Consider the following 11,670-nt stretch of genomic DNA (forward strand, 5'->3'; position numbering starts at 1 on the left):
GAAAGAAATTTGTACTTGACAATGTATAAAAAAAAGAAAATACATTGGGTGAATAAAAATACTGTTTGCAAAAACAGTACATTTATTCATCCAATAAATATAATCATAAATTATGAAAACAGAAAAGGTAACTGTCAGTATGAGAAACATAAAAATTTATTTGCTTGGAACAATCCCAGTGGAATTCCAGTTAAAGTTATTGAATGTAAAAATGACTATTAAAATTCAAGCTTTTAGAGCGAAAAATGTAACTGGAAACTTAAAAGCAGTTAATTCAGCAAAAATGTTAAAAAAATGGAGATATCTTAGAAACATAAAACTCCTAAACATGGACCTAAACCTACTTTACAAAATTACTGCCATGAAAAACGGAGATAGTAGATTCTAACATCATAATAAAAAAAGGGAAAGTGAAGGGTTAAAAGAATGTTTGGAGAAAATTGATAAGTAAAATCTAGGTGATGGTTGGTACTTACCACACTTTCTAATTCTCTAGTCAATAAATCAACTATAAAAGTCAGAGTTGCGTTTAATAGATCTGTAAAATACAATGGTAAATCAAATAATATTGATCAAAGTCCAAAACTTCAGCAAGGCCTTGTGACAGTTTTTCCTTTGATATAGCAGAAATGTATTTAAAAATCAGAATATATAAAGATGCACATTTTATGATGAACAAATTTTATGGAGAAATCTGATTCCAACTGCAGAATCTGATGTGTTCCAGTTTAATCAGCTATTATTTGGCATCAGCTCCTTACCTTTCATGACACAACTTGTAATACAAGAGCATGCAAGAAAGTATGGACACAAACGCTTCAAGAGCTGTTCTTGAAGCAACTTACATGAGTGATACAATAGTTTCTGTACTTGATGAAAAGATAGGAATTCAGTTATACAAAGAACTCATGCTAATATGAACGACAAAAAGCTCATGCTACTATGGCATACATACCAACAACAATTAATATATAGGATTTACTAGTTAGAGGAATTCTAAACTTCAGCTAGGATTGAAATTAAAAAGAATATTGTATTGACAAATTTTGCATAATGTACTGACGTAAATCAATTTCTGTATATAAATAAGTATTACATTGGAAAAAACTGACTGAATAAACAGATGGATACATTGATTTATAAGTAATTGTCAAAGTTCAAAAATTGCTCTCATTGTGCAATAATTGATAGCTCTACCAGCAATTCATTTGTCATTTTTGGGTGAATCAATATATCATTTCAAGGTGGATGCAAGAATGGCTTCCTTCTTTATCAAAAAACGATATAAATGGTATCAAGAAAAAGGTCAAATTATATTTTATTAGTAATTTCACTAGATACACCCTTAGGAAATTGGCCGCTAGGCAGAGTTACAAAAGTATTTGAAAGTAAAAATGGAGAGTTGCAAAAATTAAAATTGGCAAAAAAAATTTTATACGACCAATACATAGACTGTGTCATCTTGAGTTTGATACATAAAATGTTTTGGTTAGTCTAGAGTCTATCAAAGAGAGGGAGTCTGGAGTCTATCAAAAAGAGGGAGTCTGGAGTCTATCAAAGAAGGGGAAAATGGTCAGAAAAGATTATTACTACGTTATATTTATGCTATTTGTTTGTTCCGAGATTAAAATAAGCCAGATAGCAGGCGATTATTAATTCATTAAAAAATTTTCATTCTACCCATCAAGTGTCATAAATTCTTTTTATTTACTATTAATTTCATGTAATTGGTTAAAAATATCTTTAAATCTAGTATTAATACTCTATCTGTATTATTTTTTGGTCGCCATCGGATCAGATAATTTAAGCATAAAGTAAAGGACTAACTAGGAGTTCATCAAAATAGGAACATCAACAATATTGCCATAATTAGCATATGTTACCATAATTAGCATATATTACCATAATTAGGAATATCAACAATATTACCATAAATAGCAGTAAACAACTGAGCTTTGTTTGGATTATTATCTAAGCTGTCACATAAGTGAGATCTCATTTAAGATCAGCCGCCTGTTCTAATTAATCAAAAAGTGATGACTTTTCATCATGACTGGAGTATATTGATGTGTCACTAGCAAATACTTTAGAGTTATTGAGAAGATCATTGATTAGATGAAAACGATGTTTGCCAAATTCTTCTAAACTTTAGTTTGATATTTTCAAAAAAAGTTACTCAGAAGTTTAAGAGCTTAAAAACTAAATTTGTAGCTGACATTGTTTTATTTTCCTACCTTCATCTCTACCCTCACCCCTACCCTCACTCCTACTCTATCTTTTTATGATTATGATAGAGAACTTCATGCTGATTAAGAATCGTATAAAAACATAAACCTAAAAATTTGAGGAAAGGGCATACATACATACATACCAGTTTTATGTTTTTTAAATTTTGCAGGCCTATTTTTTACATTATTTTAATTTAATTTTGGATTATATTTACTTTTTTATGTAAAAATTAAAGTTAGAGCGCAAGATATTTTGATCGATTTTTTTATAATTTGTTTTAGGTTTTTTTACTTGTACCATTTTGTATTCTATGCATACTATTATCGTTTCAATGGGCAATTTGATATGCTTGCTCTTGCTGCCTCTTGGTTTATGATACAAGTATTTTTATTTTGTAATTCTTTTTTATTTGTTGTTAATTATAACTTGCTGTTTACATTTGAATTTGAATAACATTTTTGATGGTGGTTTAGTTATGTGAGTTTTAGCGCTTTTCCACTTTTTTTAGTTTAATCTACAATAATATTCGTCATTATGTTAAATAAGATTATAAAGTATTTAATGTTTATAATTTTGTGATATTTATTGGCTTGTTTTGCAGCACTCGATGCTTTTCTTTTTCCATCATTACGAACTTCCCATGATCGAAGAGTCCCAAGATAATAATGGTGAATTAGAATCATATCTAGAAGAAGCTGTGCAAATGATTGTTGACGGTATTGAGACTGTTATCGGGGATACAATTACTCCAGAAAACCCACCTCATGTGGGAATGAATACAAATCCAAACGAAGTGAACAGTTTAGGAGAAGTTATATCAAATTCAAATAGATCAACACGTGTATATATATATGCGGCCGAACGTCCATTTGTTAATGTTGTACGTGATTTTATTCGCCATTTTCATAGAGGCACAGTTTCTAATTCTGAGGCCAATACTTATGTTGAGACGGTCTCGGTGGATGCGCCGCTTGAAAATTCAACGTTGAACAATGTTAGCAATAATATATATTTGGAAGAAAACTCTCCTGAATCTCAGACAACAAATACGTTTGTTAGTAATTTTTCAGAATCTCAAGGTGTTTCTGAACCAGTTTTTGACAATTTGTCCGAGACTATAGTTTATAATAGTATTCAGCGTTCAGCTATGGAAGTTGTAACAAACGTGAGCGACCCAAAAACTCTTAATGAGGTTGTGCAAATGCCATCCATCAATAGTGTTTGTTCTAATAACTTTAAATATGAGGATGGAATTAGTCATAATGATACCACATATAATCAGATTTATACCAAGGAAACTGAGGCGAATTCGGTTGATCAATGCTCATACGAGAAGACTGAAGCAAATTTGCTTGACAAACATTCGTGTGAAAATGCATCAAAAGTAAAAGACAGTTTTGCGATCCACAATGAGCTAAGTTGCCACTCTCTTCATTGTATTTCTACTGTTAGTGACAATGAGAAACACAGCACTAGTAATACATAAAATTTATGACTTTTATATGTACTTTTTAAATCTCCATAATAATTTAGTTATGTTGAAATCTCCATAATGATTTAGTTATGTTGAAAAAAAAATTGTGATTATTTTATAGTTCTTTATCTTCATACTTTTTAATAATGAAAGTTCCAACGAATTATAAATTATGCATAAACTAATGTTGATGAAAAAGTATTATTTCAATTACATATGCACAATTATATTACATTAGTATCAAAATTAATAAGACATTACTGTACTTAATTTTCCATTGACACTTAATTGGTTAAATTAACATTCGTTTATTTAATTACAGTTTGAAAAAGAATTCCATGGTGTCTGTTGCTTAGGGACATAAAATCAGCAGCTTTTAGTTATCTCTCTACCCTCCTTCTCAAACTCTTGAAAATTCATGAATCGTGGCGCTTTTTTCTTTGGGGAGCCAGTATCTTGTATTTTTAATATTGTTTAAAATTTTAGGCTTCTCCCAGTCCTCGGCGCCGCGATCACTTGAAATTTTACATAAAAATTTTAGGGTGCTTGAAAATAAAACTGTTTTAAACGACAAAACACTATAATTTTTGCTTAGAATTTTGCGCTCGAAAATTTTAGGACATTGTGGTGTCAATTTATATTGTGCTTTCTTTTCCTCCAATTCGATTCCTTTCTCTATCAGTTTCCTTTCTTACCAAAATGTTTTTATGTACTTAATAGACATCCATCGAAATAACGTTCAATGACATTATTTTAATAATACCCCGTTTATACAGACAATAAAACACATTTTATTTTAAACATGTTTTATATTCTTAATGTTAAAAACTGTATAAAACAATATGGCCAGGTTTTTTTATATTAACACAAACTTTTTATATTAACAAAACAACTTTGAAATACAGCCTTTTACAATTTTTTTATTACGTTTTTAAAATAAAATGTTTAATAAAGATGTTTCATTAGCAAGAACATAAACGTATAAGCATCTCAGATTAATGCTTTTATAAGTGCGAGGCAAACAACCTTGTTGGTGAAAGTAAACTTTTTTTCATTTGAATCAGCATTGAGTTTCCCGAAATAGATTAATTGCTGTTTCCATGTTTAAAGCGCCACATCGAAAAGAAAATATATCGTCAATTCAGTAAAATATTCAATAAAGATATTTAAATTGAATACCAATGAATTGTATATGTCTATTAAGTTTTTTCTTTTGATTCTTTTAAATTTATCAAACTTGAATAATAATTAAACGCACTTTAATACGATTTTAAAATTAAATTTTCTGCATTGCTTTAAAACTGATGGTAGCGAGAAAAAGTAAAACGGATAATACTCTGGTTAGTTGTTTATGTTTATTCTTTTTCTGTAAATTTGTATTTCTTTTGTGCTGCATGACTTGTGAGTGTTGCATACATAAGTATGAGACACATGCTTTGTGTGTGTGTCGATAATGTTGGAAGAAACTATTGATTATGGAATAACTAAAAAAAAAACTATTTTTTAAACTTAAAATTCGCTTTTATTGTAAGCCCCAAGAATTTACAAAAATAAAGTCATCATGTCGATCAACAGTTTGTTTGAGCAATCGGAAAGTTTTTTATTTAAAAAAAAAAAATTCGGTTAAGTGGTGTGTTATACTGGATCCCGAATTGTTTCTAATTTTTATTTACAATCCTCCTAAAAATACTTACCTTAAAAGTGGCTTTATTCTCTAAAGAATAAAGGCACTTTAAAGCTAAGTATTTTTAGAAGGATTGTAAATAAAAATTAGAAGCAATACGGAATCCAGTATGAAACCATTTTTGAGATTTTTTCTCGGGTGAAAGTTCTCAGGAAATAGTATATTGTACGAATGCAATTAGAAACAACAGCCCGACAATTGCGGCCTAAATATATTTTGTAAATATATAATAAATGCTTGATTATATATTTACAAATTTTTAAAAATAACTCCTTTAATATCGAATGCATAAATAATAAGGGTGTTATTTTAATCAAATGTCTAAAAATTGTTTATGCACTATTGTGAATACAGGATAAAAAGACGCAAGAATACGTTTGAATAATTAAACTTGATTGAAGCTGTTTGAAAAATATTGTCATGCAACTCAAATTGTATTTAATTCAGTTATCTATTTAAAATAGGAATACAGAAGTCAATGAATCATTCAGTAAAGGAAAACTAGCGTTGATTGAAAACGCCCAGCTTCATTTTTATTAAATTATTTATTATTTATGTGAGCTTATAAATAGATAATGTTTAAAATTTCATTAAAATACCTTATTGTGAGAGATTTGTAAATGTATATATGTATATATATCTATATATATATACATATATATATATATATATATATATATATATATATATATATATATATATATATATATATATATATATATATATATATATATATATATATATATATATATATATATATATATATATATACAAATCTCTTAAAATAAAGGTTTATTAATAAAATGTTAAATATTTTCTATGTGTGTATTATATATATATATATATATATATATATATATATATATATATATATATATATATATATATATATATATACAACCGTTCATAATTATTCAAATGGCATCAACTTTTTTTTAAAATGCTATATTTTATTTTACTATTTTTTATTTTTAGTTTTGCACTATTAAATAATTAAAAAAACTTAAAATAAATTAAAAAATTTTGATTGAAATTCATTGATAAAAATCATAAGTATAATAAAAATGCAAAAGTGGACAAAACTACATAAAATATGAACTATCAACGTCTGTAAACGTTGACCGACTTGTCAAAGTTTTAGATCTCTGGTTTCAAGAGAAGATTATTTGTCTAAAAAAAAATTGTTGAATGTATGATAAAATAGTGTGTATTACCAACTGTAAAACATGGTGGATGTAGATTTAATGTGGGGTGTTCGGAATTGGGGGTGGTCGGAATGCTGCAGGTAAAAACAGAGGAAATAATAACAAGGTAGTTTACTTGGACACTTAAAAAGTCATGATATACCTTTGAAAAATTGAGTTAATGGAAAGCCATTTATTTTTTTAGTAGAAAATGACTTTAGGCTTAAATCCAAAACATACTCTTCAATATATTGTATAAATTATTTGACTGAGTTTGAGAATGATCAAATATTGAATAAAATAATTTAGCCTCCCCAATCACAAGATCTCTCTCCTGTTGGTTTTTTATGGGATGATTTTGATTAAAATTAAAAATTTTATTCACAAGAAAAGAAACTTAAACTCAACGAAAGAACCAAACTTAGCCAGAGCTGTGAAAAATAATTATTACAAAATATTTTTTAAAAAGTGTGTCAACCTGGAATGTAGTTAGATAAGTGTGATTATGGTTTCAAATAGTATACTCCGTTTTATTAAAAACGATTTTTAATAAACATTTTACTTTTTCCAAATTTTTTTTGCAAAAAATGGGTGCTTTCAAGTTAAAAAAAAAAAAAATTTTTTAACAATAAAGGCTTTATTTTTTATGCAAAAAAAGCTTTTTATCTGCCAGTTTTTACCTAATTCTGTTTTGTTTAAGTATCAAGTTAATTTACTTTAAACTTTTTTTTAGAAAAAATTGATCGCTGTCCTTTTTTTTTAGAGGCTTCAGTTAAAGCAATTTTTTTAAGCCACTCTTTTCAGTAAAATAAGAAACCGTTAAAAACACATCTTTTTGTCTCTACGATTCTGACTGGAGTTGCAAAACAAACATATTTTAAAGGGAAGACTATCAGTAAAGCTGTAGAAATTTCTTGATTAAATGGTTGTCTTATAAAGTTATATTCAAGTTAAAAAGTTAGAAAGAATGGAAAAAGAAGATTACGATTGCCATTGTGCTATTTGCTGTATATTGTTCTAAAATTTATTGAGATCGTAATCTCAAGAAGTATCTTGATACTTCTTAGTGTTTTAATAGAATTCTTGATATCTCTTAGTGTTATAGTAGAATAAACATAAGAAGTAGTGCATAAAAATCTAAATTGATAAAACTGGTGAAAAATTAGAATTGTTGCTATTGTTGTTGAATACATTTCAATGAGATTGTAATCTCAAACATGAGATTGTAATCTCAAAGAGTATCTTGATAGACAGAGGATTCCACTTAATGTTATAATAGAATAAACTTAAGAAGCAATGCATAAAAATCTAAATTAGTAAAAAAAGGTAGTGAAAAATTAGAAGATATTGCTGTTGAATACAGTTCAATGGAATTGTAAGAAGATTTTCAAGGATATATTTATATTGAAAAAGCACAATACTTTTTTTATTAAATTATAATTTTTAAAGCAATGTTTGCGGCATTTCATTTCTATAAATTTTTTATTTTAAATTCTTGCATGTTTTGTGTGTGTCAGTAAAAGCGAAACATTTTCTGTATTCCGAATAGATTTTCTGTATTCCGAATTTTTTTGTCACGAAGGAAATTGCTATAATTGCGCTAATATTTTAATTTCAAATTTCATCAAAATATATTTTGGTGCTCAAAAGATATTTTAGACTCAATTAAAAAAAAAAAGACAAATAAAAAAAAACAGTTGGAGAGGGGGGGGGGGGGGGTTGATTTAATTCGTTTTCAACGGTTCTCTCTTATTGAATCTACTATAAAGAGTGGCTTAAAAAAACCCGAAGTAAAAATAGCTTCAACTGAATACTTCTAAAAAAGAGCAATGAGATATGAAAAGAACCAAAATATTGTGTAACAGAAAAAAAAGTAAACGTAAATGTTTTTTGTTTTTATTTTGTAATTACTACTGTAAGTACAAGTGTAGGAAAAAAATGTTGAAGTGGTAATAATTAAAACTTTTCGATTTGTTTTTAAAACTAGATTGATTAGTCTTAAAATCGTTTTTTATCTGCATTTAAAAAAAAAAAGGCTTCTACCATTATTTTAAGTTTCTTTTTTTGTTTTTGTTTAAAATACTAAATTTCAAAACTTAAACCGTCTTTAAAACATAGACGATCAAAAACCATCTTATAAAAACCGTTTAAAACCATCTCATAGACCATCTAAAATCAAATCATATAGACATTTTAAAACCAGCTCATCTAGACTATTTATGATTAGCTTATATTGACAATTTAAGACCGAGTCATCGTTTTCAATCGTTTCCAATAATTAATCAAATCTTGTTTGATTTTAGTTTAACTTGTTTGTTTTAAGGAAATGCTCCATTTAGATGCTCCATAGATGCTCATAGACGTTCCATAGATGCTCCATAGACGTTCCATAGATGCTCCATAGATGCTCCATAGATGCTTTATAGATGCTCCATAAATGCTCCATAGACGTTTCATAGATGCTCCATTTAGATGCTCCATTGATGCTCCATAGATGCTCCATTTCCATAAAGATTTATTTATATCTACAAAATAACACTTTACAATAAGTCCTAATAATTTGTTTAAAGAAATGTTTTTAGGTGTATAAAATTACTTAAGTAATGTTATGTTGCATGTCTTTTAAAATATAGTAATGTTATGTTACATGTCTTTTTAAAATGTAGTATATAAATTTATATTCAGCTATTTATAAAATTCATTAGGTTTGCTTCAGAAAAAATATTTATTGTTAAAATTTAAATGAATGGTAAAGTAAACGAAAATCGTCTTCGACAAGGACAATTTGCAAATATCAAGAATATGTATCCCGAAGATTTATTTATAAAAAGATATTCAAATATGCTTAACCAACCATTACCTGGTAACCCTAATAAACTTTGTTCTATTAACCAATATAACGAGCTTACTGAAGAACACCCATTCAGATATATTTCTCCCATAAATAGTTACATTAAAGTAACACCACAATCGTTAGTGGCCAGAGATTTATTTTTATCTGAAGCCAACTTAAGATACCGCCATTTAGAAAGTGTTTTACCAAGAATACAAGAGGTCAATAGTCAACTAATAAATCAATCTCAAATCCAAGTACCGTCAGATATTGCACCTGATTTATTACTTCGCCAAAAACACGAGTTGCTTAAACAACGAGAACTGGAAAACATTTTACTACGAGAGCAATTAAACATTCAAGCATTAAAATTACCAAACTTGTCAAAATACGCTTTATCATTACTATACAATACTAATAAACGTTGTGCTGTCCCACAAAATGACTGCGTTACTACAGAAATGTTAGACAATACTAAACACAACTTAACTGCTGCGCCTCAGGAAGCTGTATCGCCAGTATTCCCAATCACTCATAACGCTTTATTACACGAAGAATTAACTAGGAGACAACATCTCCTTGAAATTGAAAGAGACATTCATATTTTACAAACCATTCGATTAGAAGAGATTATGAAAACAACTTCGTTGCAAAAAGCTAACCAATCATATTTATCCGAAACAAATAAACATCAACTAAATAAAAATTCCGACGCTTCACGGTTGACGGAGTATGAACTCGACGCTTTGAAAAATGCAGAACTAATTAGAAATCAAAAAAATCATGGATCTAAAACAAAGGTTAAAGAAAACAATGCTTTCCCAAGCCATGTTATCGATTCTAGTAACCAAGCACCTCATTCAAATCAACGCAGTCTGTCAAAAGAAATTAATCAGAATCTATCAATCGAACAAGTTAATGAGAAAAAAGTTTCTTGTAAACAATCCGAGGTCGATTATCAGCCAGTGCTAAAAAAAGCTAAAAAAGTATGCAACGTATGTGGCGAATCATCCCAATTTATATGTTCAGGATGTTTAAAATCTTGGTATTGTACTCAAGCATGTCAGGTGAATAAATAAAATATAATACTTATACCTTTCTTGTATTACCTTTGATGTTTTTTACCTTTTTAACTATTTGCTTTTGATGTAGTTTTTTTTGTTACGTTGTTAACACTTTTAATTCAGGCAAAAGACTGGAAAATTCACAACGCTAGCTGCGGAAAATTAAAGGAAGATTCAGTAACAAACTCCTGAAATTACTTCTTACAAAATAATCGATTATTCAAAAAATGATAATTTCATCTGTTTAAGTTATACTTGGAGTTATCATAATTTTATTTTCCATGAGAATAATGGAAAATGAAATTATGTCAACCAAATCACTTCATTATAATATCTACGTTATATAAAAATAATGTTACCCAGCAAACACCCTTTTGCGGAATTTCAGTGGACCTATATATGCATTTTAGGTGCCCCACTGTAATTTTGCTCATCGGATACTTAGTGGTTGATATATATATATATATATATATATATATATATATATATATATATATATATATATATATATATATATATATAAATATATATATATATATACATATATATATATCGACCAAATATACACTGCAAATCCACTAAAACAACATTTGCTGGGTATTGAAATAATATAAAGCGAGAGTTTTTTTTATAAATTTATATTCTATATAAAAGTTTTTTACTATTTATATTAAACTTTAGATTTAAAATATTTTGTGTATAACGTTTAAAATAATAAGAAGTAGCAACGAAGAAGATGCACAGCGTTTTCCATTTGCGTTTGTGAAAAATAGAATTGATTTTACATAGAATAACTTTGCACAAAAAATTTAGTTTAAGTCAATACTGTTTACTTTTTTTCTAATACTGTATATAATTAAACTTCATTTGTAAAATGAGGCTAATGAATTTTTTAAGTTTTGGTAATAAACATATTTTACATATTTATGCATTTTTTTCTTTCTAAAATTCACATCTCCAAACTCCAGAGGGGGCCACTACAGTTTAGGAGGTTAAAATCGAGGGGAAACTGGTTGAGATTTAATTCACTTTGAATGTGAAGCTAGTGTTCTACCACTAACACACTACTGCATACATATATACACACATATTAGGCCTCTGCAAAGCTTTAATATTACTTCGATATTACATTTGAATCGGAAAAGTAATTCGAGATTTATATCAAAAAATCGCGATTTATTTGATTCGAACCAAGGTAATTT

General features: G+C 27.8%; 2 protein-coding genes across 2 annotated transcripts in view; both read left to right on the plus strand.

Moving 5' to 3' along the window:
* LOC101234443 (membralin) overlaps positions 1-3,816 on the plus strand; it is a 43,169-nt gene extending 39,353 nt beyond the window's left edge. The window contains exons 10-11 of the mRNA XM_065801214.1: positions 2,511-2,610; positions 2,831-3,816. Of these exons, the coding sequence (XP_065657286.1) occupies positions 2,511-2,610; positions 2,831-3,715 (985 nt within the window). The 3' untranslated portion in view covers positions 3,716-3,816. The remainder of the gene's footprint in view (positions 1-2,510; positions 2,611-2,830) is intronic.
* A 1,113-nt stretch (positions 3,817-4,929) lies between these two features.
* On the plus strand, positions 4,930-11,391 carry LOC100207396 (uncharacterized). The gene is made up of 3 exons (XM_065801215.1): positions 4,930-5,043; positions 9,277-10,471; positions 10,592-11,391. The coding sequence occupies exons 2-3, from the start codon at positions 9,314-9,316 to the stop codon at positions 10,658-10,660; spliced, it is 1,227 nt and encodes a 408-aa protein (XP_065657287.1). The 5' UTR covers positions 4,930-5,043; positions 9,277-9,313; the 3' UTR covers positions 10,661-11,391.
* Positions 11,392-11,670: the final 279 nt, after the last annotated feature.

Source organism: Hydra vulgaris, chromosome 07 (genome assembly GCF_038396675.1).
Source record: "Hydra vulgaris chromosome 07, alternate assembly HydraT2T_AEP".
In the NCBI taxonomy this organism is placed as follows: domain Eukaryota; kingdom Metazoa; phylum Cnidaria; class Hydrozoa; order Anthoathecata; family Hydridae; genus Hydra; species Hydra vulgaris.